At 39.7% G+C, this 23,047-nt stretch overlaps 1 protein-coding gene across 23 annotated transcripts in view; it reads left to right on the forward strand.

Annotated features, from left to right (window-relative positions):
* RIC8B (RIC8 guanine nucleotide exchange factor B) overlaps positions 1–23,047 on the forward strand; it is a 125,351-nt gene that overhangs the window by 28,488 nt on the left and 73,816 nt on the right. For all 23 annotated transcript variants that reach the window (XR_011380257.2, XR_016216265.1, XR_016216263.1 and 20 more), the window contains exons 3-4: positions 7,232–7,840; positions 17,525–17,619. Coding sequence is in view for 6 of the 23 variants with exons in the window: in XM_017342125.4 (XP_017197614.1) it covers positions 7,232–7,840; positions 17,525–17,619 (704 nt within the window). In the remaining 17 variants the exon portion in view is untranslated. The remainder of the gene's footprint in view (positions 1–7,231; positions 7,841–17,524; positions 17,620–23,047) is intronic.

Consider the following 23,047-nt stretch of genomic DNA (forward strand, 5'->3'; position numbering starts at 1 on the left):
TCTCTCTCTCTTTTTTTTAAAGATTTGTTTATTTATTTGAGAGGGAGAGACTGAGAGAGATCTTCTATCGACTGGTTCACTTCCCAAATTCTCACAAAAGCTGGGGCTGGGCCAGGCTTAAGCCAGGAGGCAGTAACTCCTTCTGGGGATCCCACCTGGGTGACTGGGATCCAAGTACTTGAGCCATCATCTGCTGTCTACTCAGGTACATCAGCAGAAAACTAGATAGAAAGCAGAGTGGCCAGAAATTGAACCACCTCTCCAGTATGGGTGTCCCAATTTGCCATAGACCAGTGCTTTTGTAAAAAGACAATAAAAATTAATCACTGAAAGAAATGATCACATCCTTACATGTAAAATTACCATGAAAGTTTCTAAGTGCATGTTATCCTTTTTTTTTATACTATCTCAACTTTATGTAACCTTTTCAACATGATCTGTTAACAAAACAGTTGTGTACTGGCACTAGTCCACAAACAACACTTTTGAATGACACGTATCTTTTTTTTTAATATGGGGAATTTTTAAAAATTATTATTTATTTGAGAAGTAGAGCTACAGATAGAGAAAGGGAGAGGCAGAGAGAAAGTCCTTCCATCCACTGGTTCACTCCCCAAATGACCGCAACAGCCAGAGCTGGATGGATCTGAAGCCAAGAGCCAGGAGCTTCCTCTGAGTCTCCCATGCAGGTACAGGGGCCCAAGCACTTGAGCCATCTTCAACTGCTTTCCCATGCCATAGCAAAGACCTGGATTGGAAGAGGAACAGCTGGGACATGAACCAGTGCCCGTATGGGATGCCAGTGCTACAGTCGGAGGCTTAGCCTACTACGCCACAGTGCTGGCCAAATGGTATTTATCTTGAAAGTGTTTTCTGACAACTTTTGAGTTGCCAAAGTATAAGAGATTAACTATGATGTCAGTCTTTTAAGCATAAATCTTTTCTTTATGTATAAACTTTTAATATTTTTGGAAATCACCTCTTAAAACAGCATATAAATCATGATAGGTTATTTGAATGCTGGCATATGCTTTATAGCCTACTTTGGTTGGTTCATAGCTAAAGTCAAAGCTATCCTACTTTTACAGATTCATAATGAAAACCCTACCATTCTAGAGCTGGAAAGAAAATTGCCTTAGAGGGATGTAGTCTTTATGCATGGTATAAAGAAAGAAAGAAGCCTAATAAAGTGACATGCTCAATATCACAGTTAATTAATATGTTGGGTCGACATTGTGGCATAGTGTGAGAAGCCTCCAACTGTGTCGCTGGCATCCTATATGGGTGCCAGTTCATGTCCCGCCGGCTCCACTTCCATTCCAGTGCCCTGCTAATATCTTGAGAAAAGCATTGGAAGATGGCCTAGGTACATGGGCCCCTGCTGTCCACATGGCAAACCCAGATAAAGCACCTGGCTTCGGCCTGGTTCAGCCTTGGCCATTGTGGCCACCTGGGGAGTGAAATAGCAGATGAAAGAGCTCTCTCTGTTTCTCCTTCTGTCTGTAACTCTTTAAAATAAATGAATAAAATATAGCAGCTTTTAAAATTATACATGTTTTTCTATTTTATTTTATGATTTTTAAATTCATTTTTATTTTTTACTTGAGAGACAGTGTCTTAGCTATTATGCTAAAATGTCCACCCCAAATTTTATGTTTTAAAGAAAATATGGGGGCCGGTGCTGTGGCATAGTGGGTGAAGCCGCCACCTGCAGTGCCAGCATCCCATATGGGCGCCGGTTCAAGTTCCGGCTGCTCCACTTCCAATTCAGCTTTCTGCTATGGCCTGGGAGAACAGTAGAAGATGGCCCAAGTCCTTGGGCCCCTGCATTCATGTGGGAGACACAGAAGAAGCTCCTGGCTCCTGGCTCCTGGCTCCTGGCTCCGGATCGGCACAGCTCCAGCCATTACGGCCAACTGAGGAGTGAACCAGCAGATAGAAGACCTTTCTTTCTCTGCCTCTCCTTCTCTCTCTGTGTAATTCTGACTTTCAAATAAATAAATATATCTTTTAAAAAAAGAAATTATGTATTAAGTAGTATAACTATGTGATGGCATATAACTTTTACTACTATTATGAAAATACTTTTACCCGGTGGAACAAGCCACCCTTTTAGTGCAATCACAAGAATGACTGTACTATTTTCTTTACACTTTAAAAAAGAAGTGTTGGCCTGCACTGTGGTGCAGCAGGTTAAGCCACAGCTTACACTGGCATCCCATATGGGTGCCATTTCAAGTCCTGGCTGCTCCACTTACAACCCAGCTTCCTGCTAATGCTCCTAGGAAAACATCACAGGATGGCCCAGGTCGCTGGGTCTCTGTATCCATGTGCTAGACCCAGAAGAAGCTCCTGGCTCCTGGCTTTAGCCTGGCCCATCCCTGGTTGTTGCAGCCATTTGGGGAGTGAACCAGCAGATGGATGATCTCTGTGCATCTCCTTCTTTGTCTGTATAACCCTGACTTTGTGTAACTCTGACTTTCAAGTAAATAAATCTTAGAGAAGTGTCAATTCAATGTTAGTAGACTTATACTTATCCATGAGATTTGGGGAATATCTTAATTCAGATATCTTACTTGGGGGAGGTGTTTATTGCATTCTAGTTTTCCTCCTAAGGGCTCTGTGGATTATGAAGAAATAAACAATAATCATCACCATTAAAGGATGCTTCTGGGGCCAGCGCTGTGGCGTAGTGGGTAAAGCTGCTGCCTGCAGTGCTGACATCCCATATGGGCGCCGGTTTGAGTTCTGGCTGCTCCACTTCTGATCCCAGCTATGGCCTGGGAAAGCAGTAGAAGATTGCCCAAGTCCTTGGGTCCCTGAACCCACATGGGAGACCCAGAAGATGCTCGTGCCTCTTGGTTTCGGATCGGTGCAGCTCTGGCCATTGTGGCCAACTGGGGAGTGAACCAGCGGATGGAAGACCTTTCTCTCTCTCTACCTCTCCTCTGTGTAACTCTGACTTTCAAATAAATAAATAAATATTTTTTTTAAAAAACGGGTGCTTATTAGGTCCCAGAGTCTATTTTGTAACAGCCCTGTGAGATATGGACCTTTTATTCTAATATCTTAACTATCTTATGCTTTTTTATCTTATATTTATTCAGAAGGGAAACTGGGTCACAGAGAAGTTAAATAATATATATCTAAATCATATATATATATAATATATCTAAATCATATAACTGGATCAAAGAAAAAAAACAACACCCCACACAGTAATAAAGCCAGGTATAAAACCCAAGTCTTTCTAATTCAAAAGCCATTAGATGACGTTTTTTTCTTTCATAAAAAGAGATGTCCTTTCTACCTTCAGAGAGCTTTTAGTAGTTGAGGCAAAGTCAGAAATCTAACAGGACAAATGTGCTAAGTATGAAATAATTGCTACAAATCATGGTTTGAATATTCCTTAAAAAGGAATAACCCTGGAGGCTGAAGTGGTTAAGGAAAACTTTTTGTTGACAGTGGATTTTAAACTTAGCTTTGGAAGATGGTTAAACCTTAAATTGTCAGAGAAGGAAAGGGCATGATGCATGTAGAGGGAGGTAATAAAGGAAAATGTACTTTGAAATTTTCTCTTATAATAATATGTATTAGATAACCAGTACTGAACATTTATCATGTACCAGGCACTATTCTAAAAGCTGTGTATGTGTGATCTTGTTTAATTCTTACAGTAAATGAGGCCCAAAGAGACTATTTTGTCAAGGTTACCTCATTAGTAAAAAGAGTCAGGATTTGAATGTTGACAATTTAAATCCAGAACTGCTCTTTTTTTTTTTTTTTAAGATTTTTTTTTTTTTTTTTTTTTTTTTTTTTTTTTTTTTGAGATATAGATTTACAGACAGTGAGAGGAAGAGACAGAAAAAGCTCTTCATCTACTGGTTCCCTTTCCACATGGCTGCAAAGGCTGGAACTAAGGTGATCCGATGCCAAGAGCTAGGAGATTCTTCTGGGTCTCCCATGTGGATACAGGGGCCTAAGCACTTGGGCCATCTTCTACTGCTTTCCCAGGCCATAGCAGGGAGTTGGATCAGAAGAGGAGCAGCTGGGACTAGAACCAGCACCCATATGGGATGCTGGCGCCACAGGTGGAGCATTAACCCACTGTGCCACAGCGTTGGCCCCCTAGAACTGCTTTTTTTTTTTTTTTTTTTTTGACAGGCAGAGTTAGTGAGAGAAAGAGAGAGACAGGAGAGACAGAGAGAAAGGTCTTCCTTCCGTTGGTTCACCCCCCCCCCCAAATGGCTGCTACGGCCGGCACTGCGCCAATCTGAAGCCAGGAGCCAGGTGCTTCCTCCTGGTCTCCCATGCGGGTACAGGGCCCAAACACTCGGGCTATCCTCCACTGCCTTCCCGGGCCACAGCAGAGAGCTGGACTGGAAGAGGAGCAACCAGGATGGAGTCCAGCACCCCAACCGGGACTAGAACCCAGGGTGCCGGCACCGCAGGCGGAGGATTAGCCTAGTGAGCTGTGGTGCCAGCCAGAACTGCTCTTTTTTTTTTTTTTTTTTTTTTTTTTTTTTTTTTTTTGACAGGCAGAGTGGACAGTGAGAGAGAGAGACAGAGAGAAAGGTCTTCCTTTGCCGTTGGTTCACCCTCCAATGGCCGCCGCGGCTGGCGCGCTGCGGCCGGCGCACCGCACTGATCCGATGGCAGGAGCCAGGAGCCAGGTGCTTTTCCTGGTCTCCCATGGGGTGCAGGGCCCAAGCACCTGGGCCATCCTCCACTGCACTCCCTGGCCACAGCAGAGGGCTGGCCTGGAAGAGGGGCAACCGGGACAGAATCCGGCGCCCCGACCGGGACTAGAACCCGGTGTGCCGGCGCCGCTAGGTGGAGGATTAGCCTAGTGAGCCGCGGCACCGGCCCAGAACTGCTCTTAATTACTACACTCTCTGCTTCCAGAGTCCATCGTAGGACAACTTTCAAGCCTATAATTGACTTTGAGCAAGCAATGAGCTTCATACCTCTAGTATTATTTTTAACATTTATATTAAGAAATGTAATGTTGCCAGGCAGTATTAATCTCATTCCCATGCTGCCATCCTTCTACATCTTCAGCATGGGGCAGTGAAGATGTTAAAGTATTTGTGCTAATGGCTTTCAGTCCTTATTTACCTTTCTGAACTCACCTGCCTGCTTTCTATGTTTATCTGGCCAGTTATGTCAGTCCACTGTTAACCATAACTTTCTGATTATCATGGTGTGATTTCTGGACCACCAGCACTAGCTGGTGATTATGTTGAGTATCACTTCTTTTATTAAATTTCACAGGTTTGTGTTTTTATTTGTTTTTTAAATTGTACTACAAAAGAAAAAGGAGTAATTATCCAAAAAGTGGTATTGCTTTTTAAGAGACATCATAGCAAAAAGCTACCTAATAGTCGTTATGTGAGGTGATTCTGCATTGAGAAATGGTATTTACAAGAATATTGTACTTCAGAATGATTGAATACTGTACTTGAGAATGAAAGCTCTAGTCTTTGATTGCTGAGTGATCTCCTGAAAGCTTTTAAATGAAATGGTTTTTAACTATAAATTTTGCAGGTACCATAAAATCTCTTTCATGGCCTTACATTCCAGAGTATCCCAGTTCATTTGTTTTATACAAAGCCCTGGGTATTCCAATTTGTTTTTATGCTGTGCTCTTTTTCTGAGTCTGAAGGTAGAAGAGGAAAGGAACCCACCACATTGCCCATAGATTTTTCTTGATTTTATTGTTGCCATTGCTTTTTGCTTAGAAAAGAAGGAGGTAAAGATCTGTATACTACTAGATATGCATAACTCCAAATTTACATACATAGTATTTTATAATGCATTTATTATGTAATTCTTAAGTTAAATACGAAGGATTCCTGTCTTGATAAAATTGTGTGGGAGAAAAGGTGATCTAATTCCACTCAGGATATAAGGATACTTTGAAAAGTTTATGGAAAGTAGCCTATCTTTTAATTCCATTTTCCCATCAATTTTTTGAAATACTTTCATATTACCATATTTGAAGTAGTATTTAAAATTTTTTGTCTTAAATACGAAAGATTTGAAATTGGAGAAAAATTTCCTTGCTCTTTATAAGGATATTTCTAAAAGTACATGAAAAATGGTTTATTTTTAAATCCATGCATAGTTTCTTTATAACCTGCATTTTCTATGAACTTTTTTGAAGATTCCTTGGCTCAAAGCATAATATGTGATAACTGAACTCCCTTTGGACCCCAATACTTAGAATAATTTTTCATCAGTTTGTCAGCAACAGTTCTTCTCTGGGATGATTTGATGACTAAATATTATTAGATCTTAGGTAAAAAGGGTTCCAGACTTTCTAAAATGTGGGGCTACTGCCATAGAACTGTAAATTCAGAAAAATAACATAACTGAGATCCAGCAGATACACATATTTCTTCAAGTCTTTCTACAAAAGTCTTTACTGTGGACAATTTTTGTGAACCAAAGTTCATCTTGCTTCTGGGAAGAGAACAGTTGTGATTCAGATTGATTGCTTTCTATCCTAAAACTATACTGAGCCTAATTTTAAAAGTGCATTGAGAATAAAGCTATAGGAGATATTTTAAACTAGCTAATTTAAAGCAGAATAAGTGGGGGCCGGCATAGTGGTGCATTGGTTTAAGACACCACCTGTGACTCCGACATTCCACATCAGTGCCTGTGCAAGTCCTGGCTGCCCTGCTTCCAATCTGGTCCCCTGCTTGTGTGCCTGGGAAAGCAGCAGAAGATGACCCAAGTCCTTGGGCCCCAGACATCAACTTGGGAGACCTAGATGGAGTTCCTAGCTCCTGGCTTTGTCAGCTGTTTGGAGAATGAACCAATGGATGGAAGATATCTTCTCTGTCTCTTTGTTTCTCCCTCTCTCTATCACTCTGCCTTTCAAATAAATAAAATAAATCTTTTTAAAAATACAGTAAGTGATTTTATAGAAACAGCATTAGACATTAGACTGGAAGGTAGGAAGCCCATATTCTAGCTCTTACTGTGCCACTAATTCACTCTGACCCAGTGCAAGTAACTTAACCCCTCTGACCCTCAGTTTCCATATTTGTCCAGTGAAAAAAGTGCACTAAATGTGAGATCTCTTTCAGTTCTGTTTATGATAAGAAAAAACCTTTTCTAGCCAAGTCTTTAACTTCTATTAAGTAACATTGGTGGAGACACATTCTGTTTTAAGTCATTTGAGTCAAATAATGATTTTTGCATACTCGTTCTTATTTTTCAGAAACTCTGTGAAGGCATATTTAAAGTCCTTGTGAAGGACGTCCCAACAACATGTCAAGTATCTTGCCTGGAAGTACTCCGCATTCTCTCCAGAGACAAAAAGATTTTAGTTCCTGTAACAACTAAGGAAAATATGCAGATCCTGCTGCGACTAGCTAAACTAAATGAGTCGGATGATTCTTTGGAGAAGGTGTCAGAGTTCCCAGTTATTGTGGAGTCATTAAAATGTCTGTGTAACATAGTGTTCAACAGTCAGATGGCACAGCAGCTCAGCCTGGAACTTAATCTTGCTGCAAAGCTCTGTAACCTTCTGAAAAAATGCAAGGACCGAAAATTTATCAATGACATTAAGTGCTTTGACTTGCGCTTGCTCTTCCTCCTGTCACTTTTGCACACTGATATCAGGTCACAGTTGCGCTATGAGCTCCAGGGACTACCGCTGCTAACCCAGATTTTGGAAAGTGCCTTTAGTATCAAGTGGACCGATGAGTATGAATCGGCCATAGACCATAATGGACCTCCTCTCTCACCTCAGGAGACAGACTGTGCCATTGAGGCCCTCAAAGCTCTCTTCAATGTGACGGTAGACAGTTGGAAGGTGCATAAAGAGGTAAGGTTGAGAATGATATTCTTACCTATCTAGAATTTAATTGGCTGGGGTCCATCTGTAGAGCTGCCTGGAAGGGAAAAATGCTAAGTTGAAAAATGGAAAAAGTTTCCCATTCTCCCATTAATCGGTTGTGTTAAGACCTGTTACAAATTTTATTCTTTCCATTTAAGTGTAAAACCTATGAAGAGAATATAGCGAAGATTGACTGTTGTTTTTTAAGATACCAAATGTAGTTTTCTGAGTTGTACTTTTTTTTTCAAGAATGAGGTTTAAATGGTAGATTTGAATGGAAATAATGTGGGTGATAAAAGCTGTAGGCATTTTTAATGTCTGCTATTTTAAAATTTCAGAGAAATCAAGCCAACTGAAATTGATCATGGGAATGGTGTCTTCTCAGAAGATTAAAGGATGGCTTATGTATTCTTTATCATTCCATTCTGCAAGGATATTACTTCATAGCATTAGATAACCATAAGAAGTATAGGACTGCAACTAGATATCTGTGCCTATAAACAGCCTAGAAAGCAAGCATCATTACACCGGAGTGTGGGAAAGGTTATTTTAAACCACTTGACTTAATTCTAGACCAGGTTCCTTTTCTGTGGCTTGGACCCTCTAGTATCCCAAAGTGAGGCAGATTTCATAGTTTGATTTGTGTACCCACGAGAATATGCAAAACAAGAAATTTCATTTTAAGAAGTCAGTAATTTTAAGTGAACAATCATAAACTCTTTTCCATCCTTCTAGAATCTTAACATTTCACATTTACTCTTTAAACTAAAATAATGTGAAATTCAGCCCTTGCCTTAAGAAAAAAAAAATATTCAAGTTAACATTTTATTGTGTCCATTTGAAATAGTTCTCACCCATGAATAAAGATCTGTTTTTTCCAGCAATCTACTTTAAAAGGATTATCTCAGTGCAGTGCTGCAGTGGGAGTATGCAGGCATCTGATTTTAAAGTGCAAATAGGTCTGTATTTTGAAACAAATATTTGAAGATCAGTCCTAACAGCTGTTTTAGATGACTGTAGTATGGTCAGTTTTTCCTGGGATTTGGCAAGAAAAGATGTGGAAGGCTCAGATGCTCCATTTATGCTTTGAAACCAAATATTTAGAAGTATTTAAAATGTTATGTCTCTATGCTTATTTGGTACCTTCTATGGTTATTTTTCTTATACTGTTTGTTTTGGTGTTTTTAAGTTCTCCATTTAGTTGCAAGAACTCCCCTGAGACTGTTGGTTTGCCATTGTTGGATCTCCTGTTATTTAAATTATACTGAAAATAGTAGCTCACACTGTTCAGATTTCTGACAGAAAGGTTTATAATATGTATTGACATGTAATAAATAGTAGACTGAGGTTTGCCCTCGTTAGGATGCTTCAGTTATAATAGTGGGGGTGGAAAAAACTTTCAGAAACATTGAAGTGGTAAATTCTCACTCTGTGTTATAAAATGTTTATTCTCCAAAATATAAAGATCTGCTGATAAGGGTCAGTAGTCCTGGAGCAGTTATCTCAGGCCTAGAGCCTGTTGCAGTCTATGAATCAGTTGATACAGCTGTTATAAAATGTGCTTAGTTAATATGACTCTGGGCTACTACTGAAGTTTTCAGAAATTTAAACTATGGAAAATAGGATCCTTGCCAACCCATTTAGATAAGAATGTCTTCATCAGTCTGTAAATTCAGCTTTTAGCAAACATTTAGTTATTCAGTCAATGAATGTTTATGGACAATTACTAAGCGTTATGCTAGGCACTGTGTAATATATTGGCAAATACTAATAGGCATAGTATTTGCTTTCATAAAATTTCAGTTTTGTATGTGAGGATGATAATAAATTTGCTTACTAACTAATATATGATTCAAATTGTGTTACGTAATTGGAGAGAAAAATTGCAGTGATTTAGTGTACTCAGTACATTCAGAGAAGACTTCTGAAGGTCTCTGGGGATTGGAAACTGAAGAATGGAGGGATGAACATTGTCTAGGTATTAAAAAACACATGAAAAGAGAGAGAAACCAGAGCACAGAATTCTTTTTTTTTTTTTTTTTTTGACAGGCAGAGTGGACAGTGAGAGAGAGAAAGGTCTTCCTTTGCCGTTGGTTTACCCTCCAATGGCCGCCGCAGCCAGCGCACCACACTGATCCGAAGGCAGGAGCCAAGTGCTTCTCCTGGTCTCCCATGGGGTGCAGGGCCCAAGCTCTTGGGCCATCCTCCACTGCACTCCCAGGCCACAGCAGAGAGCTGGCCTGGAAGAGGGGCAACCGGGACAGAATCCCGCGCCCCGACCGGGACTAGAACCCGGCATGCCGCCGCCACAGGCGGAGGATTAGCCTTTTGAGCCACAGCGCCGGCCCAGAGCACAGAATTCTTTTAATGAGTACTCACAACTTAGCATAAAAAAAATCTATAATCAGGGTAGAGAAACTTGCCATGCTGGGATTTTAATATCTTCTTGATTGTCAGATAAAGGACATTTTACTTCACTTGAACAAGCACCTGAAGAATTATTAGTGCTTTAAAACAATAGATAAAGTGTCAGCATTGTGACACAGCAGACTAAGCTGCTGCTTGTGATGCTGCCATCCCATATCCAAGTGCTCCACTTCCAGTCTGGTTTCCTGCTAATGAACCTGAGAAAACAGCAGATTTCCCACATACTTGGCCCCCTACCACCATGTAGGCAGACCAGGATGTAGTTCTGAGCTCTTTGCCCTGGACCAATCTCAGTTGTTTCAGCCCTTTGGGGAGGGAGCCAGTGGATGGAAGATAGAGCGCTCGCTCTCGCTCTCGCTCACTCTCTCTCTGTCTCTGTCTCTCTGTCTCTCTCTCTCTCTCTTTCTTTCTATCTCTCTTTTTGTTACTCAGTCTTTCAGATAAATAAATAAGTCTTTAGAGAGTGAAAACACTAGCTGAAATAAAGGAATAATGGAAAAATATACAGAATACAAGCTTTTAAATAAATAATGCTATTTTCTTTATTAAAATAATGCATGTTTATTGTAGAGGATCTAGGAAAAAGACATAAAAGCAATAAATACAAATTATCGTAAACTCACCATTCAGATTTATGTACTATTTGCATTTTGATGTTTATCTTTTCTAACCATTCTACCCATTCTCTGTTGTATAAGAAACAGAAAGACATATATCCATTTTTATACAAAAATGTAGTTATTTTATGATCTTGATTTTTCTCCCACATAAATGTTCTTGAAGAGCAGTAGTTTTCAAAATGTGTTCTTTGAAGTCACAAGGTTCCTAGGAATGCTGTGGGGGTAACTGGATAGTGTTCCAAATTCCCTACTCCAGCTGTAAAAAGAGTGCACCTTTGATTGTTGTTGCCATTTTTTGTTGTTTCTCTTTAAATTTAAATTGTAACTAAGATTTCATGTGGGGACTGAAAAAGATAATTGCAACCCAAAAAATTTTTTGACAATCACCTTCCAACTGCTATTTGATAAGGAGAGAAATTCTTATAAAAGAACACTCTTAAAAAGTACAAATAATACCCATAAATATAAATAGAAAAATAATTATGAGTATTCCTTCATAAGGATTTACCAGTCTTCAACAAATGCCCTATGTAGAGGCACTTAGATTGTTTGCAGTTTCTTGCTATTTTAAACCTTCAGTGAGCTTTCTTGTTGTACAGTCTTTGTAGATACATTTCTGTATCCTGGACCAAAGAGTTTCAAAAATTTAAGGTGTTTTTGTTATATTGCCAGATTGACCTTCAAAAAATAGTACTTCTGATATATGCCTTTTCAAATCCTGGGCATCTAATTTTTAACTATCTTTGCCTTTTTCATGGCTCAGCAATTATAGAAAATAGCGATATTTGGGTTTGCCTGTAATTGTTTTAGCAGGTATTTTTATGACTGCTGTCATTTACAGTCCACCAGAAACAGGAAATTAATCACTAGGTTTTTCTTGAGGTTTAGCAAATTAGTGCCATTGGCTCATTTTACATTCAGGCCTCAGTGTTAAATTCCTGCCTGCCTGCTGATACTATCAGTGGATTAATTTAGAGATTCCTTTCCACTGAGTGGGAAATATATCTGGTCTTAGTTCCACAAACAGGGTGAGTCTCCCTTTTTACCTCTCTCTCCCTTTCCTAAAGGGAGAAGATTTGAAAAGGTCAGATGATTCCTTTAGCAGGACATAAAGTCAGTTCTTAAAAGGTTGATTGGAACAGCCTTGTCTTCTTCCTGCTTTAACATTTTCCTCAGTCTCTCTGCTGATGAAGAGGGACAGCATGCTTCTAGGGAGTCCTCATTTAGACTCATTTGCTTCTCCGGTGCTCCTAAGTGTCAGTGCAGTGTAATAATAATATTTTTAAAAAGGTAGAAGAACTAACAGATTTGCTAACGTCAAACAGGCAAATACAAACAGAGAAATCCAAATATCTGAGTGAAAAGGATGTCATTTGAATGAGATAAAAAGTGAATGCCCATAGAAGTTAATTGGGAATATCACATTGTAATTGAAGAGGATGGTTCCATGATTGTAGAGACTTTGAAAGAAATGTGAAAAAAGAACACAGTATTATTAAACAAAAATAAAGCTTTAGCCTATACAGTGTTTTCTTGCTGAATCATATTTTCTTTTTTCTTTTTTTTTTTTTTTCCCAAAGTTTATTTACTTGAGATGCAGAGACAGAGAGAAAGGTCTTCCATTCCCTGGTTCCCTCCTCAAATGACCCGAGTGGCCAGAGCTGGGCTGATCTGAAGCCAGGAGCCTGGAGCTTCCTCTGGGTCTCCCAAGTGGGTGCAGAGGCCCAAGCACCTGGGACATCCTCCACTGCCTTCCCAGACCACTAGCAGAGAGCTGGATAAGAAGAGGAGCAGCCAGGACTCCAACTGAGCTTTCTACGCCACAACACTAGCCTTCTGAATCATTTTCAACAGAGATTTATTGAGCACAGAGCATCCTGTGAGACAAGAGCACTAACCTCATTTGACAAATGAGGACACTCATGATCAAAGACTTTAAATGACCTATGAAAAGTCACACACTTATCACCGTGTCAGGCACACGAAATAGAAAGTCAAACATCATTCTGCCCTCAAGGAACAAACAGTCTAATATGGAAATCAGTCATAAACACAGGTGGATGTACAGTTGTACCTCAGTCCACTTTCTGTTGCTGTAGCAGGATACCAGACTAGGTAGTTTGGAAACAACAAGGATTTATTTGGCTCAAAATTTGGGAGGATAGAAGGTCAGGATCAAGGGGGCTACATCTGGTGAGAGCTTTCTTGCTGTATTAATGTAGGAGAAGACATCATATGACAAAAGAGTGCATTCACAGGCAGAAGGGTGCCAGAACTTCTCAGAATTTATCCAAAACCCTTCCCTTGATAATGGCAATAATCCATTCCTAAAGGTAGCATGCTCAAGAGCAAAACACTTCTTAAAAGTCCCATCTTCCAGTACCTTTACAATGGCAATCAAATTTCAGCCTGATTTTTTATTTACTTATTACTGTTTTATACACATTCTATATATTTGAAGCTGAAAAAGAATTACCTCAACAATGCATAACAGCTTCTAATGCCATAATTCTGTCTTTGTGCTTTCTCTAAGCCATTGATAGAATAGGCAGATATTTTGAAATAAAAAGGGTGAAAAAATTGAAACTTTAGTCATATAAATTTTAATCTTCCATAATTTGCACACAGGAGAATAAAATAATGGTATAGTTGTAGAATGTGTGATTAAGAAATGAAGGCTGGGGGCCGGCAGTGTATTGTAGCAGGTTAAGCCATAGTCTGTGATGCTGGCAACTCATATGGGTGCTGGTTCATGTCCTGGCTTCTCCACTTTCAATCCAGCTCCCTGCTAATGCACCTGGGAAAGCAGTGGAAGATAGCCCAAGTCCTTGGGCCCCTGTGCTCACCTGGGGACTCAGATGGAGTTCTAGGCTCCTGGCTTTGGCCTGGCCCAGCCCCAGCCATTGTGGCCATTTGGAGAGTGAACCAATGGATTGAAGATTTTCTTTCTTTCTTTTTTTTTTTTTTCTCTCTCTCTCTCTCTCTAATTCTACCTTTCAAATAAATAAGTTAAAAAAATAAGAAATGAAGGCTATAAAAAGAGATCCCAAAGAATTTCCTGAATTTTTGTCTTCCTTTTTAATTTCTACTATCAGAATCATCCTGATTGCCCACTCAAAATTCCTTTATCCTTTGTTCTTAAGGACTTTTTTTCATTCTCAACTTTTGGAGGCAATATTATTTCAGAGGAGAAAATATTAATACCTGAAAGATATTATAACTAAATCATGAATCAAGTAAATATCTGTTGTATAAGCTGTGTTTGTATAATGTCCTATAATAAGAGCAATTACATTTAATACTCCTGGCATCCTGTGAGACAAGAGGACTAGCCTCATTTGACAGATGAAGACACTAAAGATCAAAGACTTTAAATGACATGAAAAGTCACACAACAATAAACAACAATAGGAAATATTGTCCACTCTAACCTTTGTTAAGAAAGAATTCTTAAATGAAAGCACTTATCCAACAAATATTTATTGTGACATAAACTAATTAAGTCTATAAATAAACCTACACATACACAGCTGATTTATGATAACAGTGGCATGGAAATACAATGGGAAAAGGAAGGACTTATTAATAGATGTTATCAGAGGGGCCGGTCCTATGGCGCAGCGAATTAAAACCATGGTCTGCAGCACTGGCACCCATGTGAGTGCCAGTTTGAGTCCTGGCTGCTCCACTTCCAATCTACCTTTCTGCTAACATGCCTGGGAAAATAGCATAGGATGGCCCAGGTCCTTGGGCCCCTGCACCCACTTGAGAGACCCAGAAGATGCTGCTGGCCCCTGGCTTCAGCCTGGCCCAGCCCTAGCTGTTGTGGCCATTTGGGGAGTGAGCCAGTAGATGGAAGATCTCTCTATGTCTCTCCTTCTCTATCTGTAACTCTGCCCTTCAAGTAATAAATAAATCTTTAAAAAATAAAAATAAATGTTACCAGATGAATTATATGGTTATATGAAAAAAAAAATAGGGGCCAGTGTTGTGGCATAGCAGGTAAAGCTGCCACCTGTGACACCAGCATTCCAGATAGGTGGTGATTTGAGACCCAGCCACTCCAGTTCCGATCCAGCTCCCTGCTGGTGAACCTGGGAAAGCAACAGAGGATGGCCCAAGTGCTTGGGCCCTGCACCCATGTGGGAGACCTGGGTGAAGCTCCTAGCATAAGAATTCTAGGGTCCTTAACCTTGGCAGTATATGATTTCATACTAGTTATATTTCATGAACTTTTATCTAGCTGGGCTCTTGTCTGTTTATGTGTACTTCACATTTTCGTTTAAATTATTGATCACCTATTGAACATGTCCTCTTCATGAAGGAACTAGATTAGAGGAAAGGAAGTATGTGCAAGTAAACAAGCAAATGTGGAATTACAGATTATGGTTTCATGATAGAAATCTTAGTACAATATCTTGTAAAGAATGATGAAAGCAGGAATCCATTTAGATAAGATGTCAAAGAGGGGGCTTCTCTGACAAAGTGTTTTTAACTGAGACCTAGTGGATGAAAAGGAATCAGCAATGCAAAGAGCAGAGGTAAACAATCCAGGCATTTCAGCAGTCATTTTGAATAGAGAAATTAAGAGAATTTAGTAAATTTAGAATAAAAGATGGCATCACAGACATAGTGTACAACTTGAAACTAACTGTTAGGAAAACTGGAAAAGGAGGAAATGGAATAGAAGGTGGGATTTTTGGTTTGCCTTTGCAAGTAATGGAAAAGATAATGGGTAATTTCACAAGAGACTTGCCAACATCAGCATAAGAAAAGAAAGTACGTGTCTCCATTAATTTCCAAAACCACGGAAAATATGATTTTATCAAGTTAGGTAATGTATGAGTATTACATGATACTTTATGTAATAGGGCTAGGTAAAAGTAACCTAAATATGAAAGAATCTTTAATCTAGCTTTTGGAGATGGATGGTGAATGGGATGACATTCATTCCAACCCCACCAGTCTCCATTGGTCTTATTGTCACTCTTCCCATTCCTTCGTTTATGAAGTGTGTCAATTCTGTCAGTCTTACCCTTTATTTCCTTCCTCCTTCTCCCTTTCTCTTCACCTTCAAATGTTTTTTAAAAATGTTTATGTATTTATTTGTTTCATTTGAAAGGCAAAGAGACAGACATAGATCTCCCATCATTTATTCCTGAAATGCCTACAACATTTTGGGCTGGACTAAGCCAAAGCTAGGATCCAGGAATTCAGTCTTAGTCTCCCACGTTAGTGTCAGGGACCCAACCAAACACTTGAGCCCTCCTTTGCTGCCTCCCAAGATGTGCATAAAGAGGAAGTTGGAATTGGTAGTAGAGCTGAGACTTGAACTCTAAAACTGGTTGTGGGGCTTCCCAAGGGTCATTTTAGCCTCTACGTCAAACGCACACCTCTCCTACTCCTCTACCTCCACCTCCTGCAGAAAGCTTTACAGCACATTTATGCATATTGTTTAATTTAATCGCTTTACAACTCTAACAGAATCTTGTGTTTGTAGAGATTCATGTAGGGAAACAGGCTCAGAGTAGCTATATGATTGTCAAGGGTCATAGCCTAGACTCCTGACCCCAATTGTGTTGCTTTTTTCTGTTATGCCACTAAGGCCTTCATTTCTTTCAGATCAGCATATGATGATGTTATGCTTAAAATAACATCCTCCATATTGTGAGTAACAAAAGTGCACTTTATTGCTTCCTAGATTTTATGTTTTATAAAACATCTTCCTAAAAGTGCTAGATGAGTTATTTTTACGAATATAAGATATATGTATAATATGTAAATAGAATTCACTTTATACGGACTTGAAATCTTTTAAATACTAATAAATTTTAGAACTTTGTAATAGTTTCTAAAGTAATTGGAGTCTTCCTGAAGTATAACATATCCAGTTTCCTATCATAATTATGTATAATTTCATATTTTGCCTTTATTAAAACCTGAATGAAGAGAGATGCAACCTTGATGCAGATGATTAAAGAAATGGTAGTGACCCAAGAAATAATGATGTAAACCAAATAATTATTCAGAGCTTAGTTTATTTCCTACTGTTTGCCTTCTCTCTGACTCCCTGTGTCTTTTTAATACCACTGCTAATTAATAAACATTGGAAAAGTAGGAGAAGATGAAATTCAGATAACTTGGTTTTCATCACTTGCTGATAGTTCTGGAGGAACTAGAAGATTAAGAAGATTGATTAAATGGAATTAATGGAGTCATTGCTTTTGAAAGTTAAGAAATGAGACATTTTTATTAAGGATGGAAAGCCAACTACTAAAATAATTGATAACATTACATCTGTTTAAATTTTTATAATGGCTGGTAAACTGGAGCAGAATATGATCTAACAAAAGAATCACTCTTGGAAGTGAAACTCAGGGTAAATCATTATAGCTAGATCAGTTACTGATAATGACTGTTTCTGGAGGTCATGTGGCTGTTCATGTAAGATAGTGACTACTTAGTATTGCCTTGGGAATTCCTCTTAGAATATCCTGCCATCTACCGTGCATGGTATAAGAACTATTGTTTTGTGGGGCAAATGACATTGTAATGCCCCTGACTCCTTTATTAAGGCATTCAACTCGCAATTTTCCTCTTTTTTTTTTTATTTTATTTATTGTAGAGTGATTCTCATCAGTTCCGTGTCATGGCAGCTGTCCTTCGCCATTGTTTACTAATTGTAGGTCCAACTGAAGACAAAACAGAAGAGCTGCACAGGTGGGTAACCTCTGTATTGATCTGTCAATGAAGGACATTATCAGTTTTTTTAAGCATCTAATAAGCACAGTGAGAATATTAAAGTAAATCAGATGTACTGGTAGGTCAGAAATCAATATAGCCATGCCCTGATGAGAAAATTTCAGGTTGTCTACTTTGTTACAGTATGCCCAAGTAGAAGAGAATTTGGCATTTGTTGCATATAACAGCAAAACCCAGGACAACAACAAAAATAGTACAGTTACTGAACGTTCACTGTGTGTGGCATTGTGCTAAGTGATTTATAGAGATTGACTTCTTTAGATCATCATACCAACCTTATGAGGTGGTTTCTATTTTTCCCTTTCCATCAATGAGGAAACCAAGGCGTAGAAAGGACAGAGCATTTCTCTGAGATGACACAGTCTTAATGAGTAAAAGAGCCAGGATTTGGACTTCGCTTTTTTACTACATTTAATGACTATTCTCACTAATTTCAAGACTATTTAAGAAATTGTTTATCTTAAGCAATGAAAAAATTTTGTTTTACAAAGCATATAGTTCCTCCTAACAGTAGGAATTACCTTTTGAGCCTTTTAAATATTCTGTTTTCAAAATATAGGTGAAATACAACCAAAGTATAAAGTTATATATCCGGCTGGCGCCGCGGCTCACTAGGCTAATCCTCCACCTGCGGCGCCGGCACACCAGGTTCTAGTCCCGATTGGGGCGCCGGATTCTGTCCCTGTTGCTCCTCTTCGAGTCCAGCTCTCTGCTGTGGCCTGGGAGTGCAGTAGAGGATGGCCCAGGTCCTTGGGCCCTGTACCCGCATGGGAGACCATGAGGAAGCACCTGGCTCCTGGCTTCGGATCGGTGCAGCGCGCCGGCCGTAGCGGCCATTTGGGGGTGAACCAATGGAAAGGAAAACCTTTCTCTGTCTTCTCTCTCACTGTCTAACTCTGCCTGTCAAAAAAAAAAAAAAAAAAAAAAAAAGTTAAATATCCACGTGATTACTATCTTTTAGTCAAATCCATGTTTTTAGTCATGATCAACAGTTTATTATTCGCCATGATACTAAGTTTGTTGATAGGTTACTTTTAGGTACTCTACGCCCTGTAAGCCATCAAAAGATTGTTTACTTCATGATTAAGAAGTATAATTTTTTTCTATAGCTATAAATTAAACACTTCTTTAATATTTTTTTATTTTTATTTTTTTTATTTTTTGACAGGCAGAGTGGACAGTGAGAGAGAGAGACAGAGAGAAAGGTCTTCCTTTGCCGTTGGTTCACCCTCCAATGGCCGCCGCGGCTGGCGCGCTGCGGCCGGCGCACCGCGCTGATCCGATGGCAGGAGCCAGGAGCCAGGTGCTTTTCCTGGTCTCCCATGGGGTGCAGGGCCCAAGCACCTGGGCCATCCTCCACTGCACTCCCTGGCCACAGCAGAGGGCTGGCCTGGAAGAGGGGCAACCGGGACAGAATCCGGCGCCCTGACCGGGACTAGAACCCGGTGTGCCGGCGCCGCTAGGCGGAGGATTAGCCTAGTGAGCCGCGGCGCCGGCCAAATTAAACACTTCTTTAATATTTTGAGACTGTACCTTTAATAAGTCATCACGGGACTGGTGTTGTGCTACATTGCTTGGGTTTACCACATCACATATTGGAGAACCTGGTTCAAATCCTTGCAGCTCCACGCATCCTATTCAGTTCCCTGTGGATGTGGCTGGGAGACAGTAGGTGAAGGCCCAAGTATCAAGCTCCACCCATGTAGAAAACCAGAATTGAGCTTCTGGTCTCCCCTAGTTTTGGCCTTGCTTAGCCTCAGGCTATTGCAGGCACTGGGGGAGTGAACCAGTAAATGGAAGATCTTGCTCTTTTTGACTCTTTCAAATAAATAAGTAAATAAATCTTTTTAAAAGTCATTTTAAAAGTAATCATATTAACTGTAATAAATAATAATGTGAAAAGATTTTATTAAGCATTTTCCCCCACTGTAACTTTTTTTTTTTTAAGTAATCAAGAGATATTAGAAATCTAGACACTAAACCCAAAAGAAAACTGGCTTATAAACTCAGGAATAAATTCATTTTTTTTTTTCTAAATCAGAGATCACAGGTTAAATAGTAGTCATACAAGGATATTAGGAGAAAATGTTTTGACAGGAAGTGTCAAATACATTGCCAAGGATTTCTTTGAAGAATGAATTTAATTCCTTAACACAACACCCAGTATTTCTTAAAAGAGAGCAAAAACTGTATAAAAGTATTTAAAATACATTTATTAACATAATAAATAACCAATTTTCATTTATAATACTTTTTTCTTTTACTGTGGCTTTATTTTAAAAGTTGCTTTGATAAAAATCTATTAGTTTGATTGTAAATAAAGAATATCTCTAGAGACATAGAGAGGATTCATTAGTATTTGTCAAATGCTTTTCTAGGAGATTGAGGTTGCTGCTGACTTAACAGTTTGTCTGGAGTGGCCTTGTATGTCCCTTTAATCAGAATTAAACTGATTAGTATCATTTTGAGTAGTAATGACTCTAGGTTAATCCATTTAAATACAGAGAAAACTGCACCAACCTCAGAGGGCTATTTTAGGAGCCTTACTAAAATATCTGCTAAAATCTGCTCCTCTGTATCTGCCCTGAACAGTTTCTGGGTGGGTATGTGTGTGTAAGAGATGATTTTTTTTAAAAGGACATTTTAAAGTAACATCTCTCATTCAGTATTTTAAAGTTACTTTCTAAGTTTCTTTTTTACTCTTTTTTGGGGGACACTTTGATTTGTTTGAAGGAAAAATGTATTGACATAGGTAATCCTAGAGAGTAGAGTATTTGGTTATACGTTTTTGTCAAGTACCCTGTCCCTGGCACTAAGTAACCTCTCAGTAAATGAGAGCTAATTGTTGCTGCTGCTGGCATGCTACTTCTGTTATTATTATTATTATAATAAACATAATGCCTTTTAGATCTGATATTTTAGTTCTAAAATGTTTAGTTATTTCTTGATTTTGATATTTTGTTTAGAAATGTATTTCTATATTTATCCTGTGATTGTGTAAGAAATCTGTTTTTTGCTGAAGCCAGATAGAGTCTATGATATATGCACATCTGGTGCCTATAAAGCTGCTTTAGAAGAGTGAGTTAAAAACAAATAGCCTGGCAGTCATTTTTGATTATTTGCTCTGTAAGACAGTGCCAATTTTTTTCAGAGAAATCAAGAGGACATGGACGTAGAGATAAAATTAGTTCACTCACAAAGACAGCAGTCCTTGACCTTGTGTTTCACTAATCAACATTTTAGAAAGTTTTTAAAATGTATTTGTTCTGTTTCATTTCCTTTTGACTATACTAATGGAAACAAGTAGGTTGTGGGATGATCCACCTTTCTTTTGCTATAAAAAACAACATCTTTATTTTGTTCTCTATAGTCTGCCTTCAAGTATTTCCAGTACCCCTGGCCATAATCAATAAGCTTATGCCTAAAAAGCCTAAAAGTAATTATATGTGGATGTGGTTTTGTTTTATTTTTGAGAGCAGAATAGGGATGACCTATATACCCTGATGAGTATAGGAGTGGGTGGGAATAGATCTGATTTAATTTATTTTGGGTTCTCAATCTGTTTTCTTTTACTTAATACATTGGCACTTATAAAGCTTTATATTGCTGTCTCTTTGTTTAGACTAATTCATTTTGTCTCGCAAACTGAACGCATCAATTTAATATCTTTTATTTTTTTTATTATTTTTTAAATTTATTTTATTTTATTTTATTTTTGACAGGCAGAGTGGACAGTGAGAGAGAGAGACAGAGAGAAAGGTCTTCCTTTGCCGTTGGTTCACCCTCCAATGGCCGCTGCGGCCGGCGCGCTGCGGCCGGCGCACCGCGCTGATCCGATGGCAGGAGCCAGGAGCCAGGTGCTTTTCCTGGTCTCCCATGGGGTGCAGGGCCCAAGCACCTGAGCCATCCTCCACTGTACTCCCTGGCCACAGCAGAGAGCTGGCCTGGAAGAGGGGCAACCGGGACAGAATCCGGCGCCCTGACCGGGACTAGAACCCGGTGTGCCGGCGCCGCTAGCCAGAGGATTAGGCTAGTGAGCCGCGGCACCGGCCTAATATCTTTTTTTTAAAGATTTATTTATTTTACTTGAAAGTCATAGTTACACACACACGGGGTGGGGGTGGCGGGGAGGGGTCTTCTATCCGCTGGTTCACTCCCCAATTGGCTGCAACGGCCAGAGCTGCGCCGATCTGAAGCCAGGAGCCAGGAGCTTCTTCCGGGTCTCCCACATTGGTGCAGGGTCCCAAGGACTTGGGCCATCTTCTACTGCTTTCCCAGGCCATAGCAGAGAGCTGGATTGTAAGTGGAGCAGCCGGGACTCAAACCGATGCCCGTATGGGATGCTGGCACTGCAGGTGGTGGCTTTACCCACTAAGCCATAGCACCGGTCCCAATTTAATATCTTATTACAAACAATGTTAAACATATCTTACATATGACAGATTTTTTTCCTTTTTTTTCCCCCATTTATTAGAAATGGGAGAGTTAGAGAGATCATCTACTGGGTCACTCTCCCAAATACCTGGAATGACCAGGATTGGGCAGGGCTAAAGCTAAGAGCCAAGAACTCCATTCAGGTCTCTCATGTGTGTAGCAGAAACTGAACTAATCATGGTTGCTGACTCCTAGGGTCCACATTAACAGAAAGAAGGACTCAGAAGCTGGAGCTGGGAATCAAATCCATGTACTTTAATGTGGCCACAGGCATACTGCATTACTGGCATAGTAACCACGAGGGCAAACATCTACCCCTCCAATTTAATTTTATTTATTTGAAAGGGAGAGAAACACAGAGAGATCCTTTATCCACTGGTCTATTCCCCAGTTGTTCCCCAATGACTGGAGCTGGACCAGACCAAAGCCAAAAGACAAGAATTCAGACTGTGTCTCCCACATGAGTGGCAGGAATGTAGCCACTTGAGCCATCACCTGCTGCCTCCCAAGATGCACATTAGCAGGTTGGAATCAGGAGCAAAGCCAAGACTCAAGGCATTCTATTATAGGATGTGGGCATCTTAACTGCTAGACCAAGTGCCCACACAAAACTTTTTTCTTTTTTAAGATTTACTTGAAAGGCAGAGTGACAGAGAGAGATCTTCCATCCACTGGTTCACTCCCCAAATTGTCATAATACCTGGGACTGGGATAGTGTGAAGCCAGTATCCAGGGACTCCGTCCAGGTCTCCCAGTTGTTGGCAGGGACCCAACTATTTGGGCTATCATCTAATGCCTTCCCAGGCACATTAGCAGGATGCAGAATGAGAAGCAGAGTAGCCAGGACTCCCAACTAGCACTCTGATATGGTTTGAGGGCTTCCCAAACAGCAACTTAATCTGTACCTCAGTGCCTACCTCCCAATTTGTTTATTATAGTAAAATACAATTAT

Source organism: Oryctolagus cuniculus, chromosome 11, assembly GCF_051225735.1.
Source record: "Oryctolagus cuniculus isolate XC-2025 breed Fujian yellow rabbit chromosome 11, ASM5122573v1, whole genome shotgun sequence".
Classification (NCBI taxonomy): Eukaryota; Metazoa; Chordata; class Mammalia; order Lagomorpha; family Leporidae; genus Oryctolagus; species Oryctolagus cuniculus.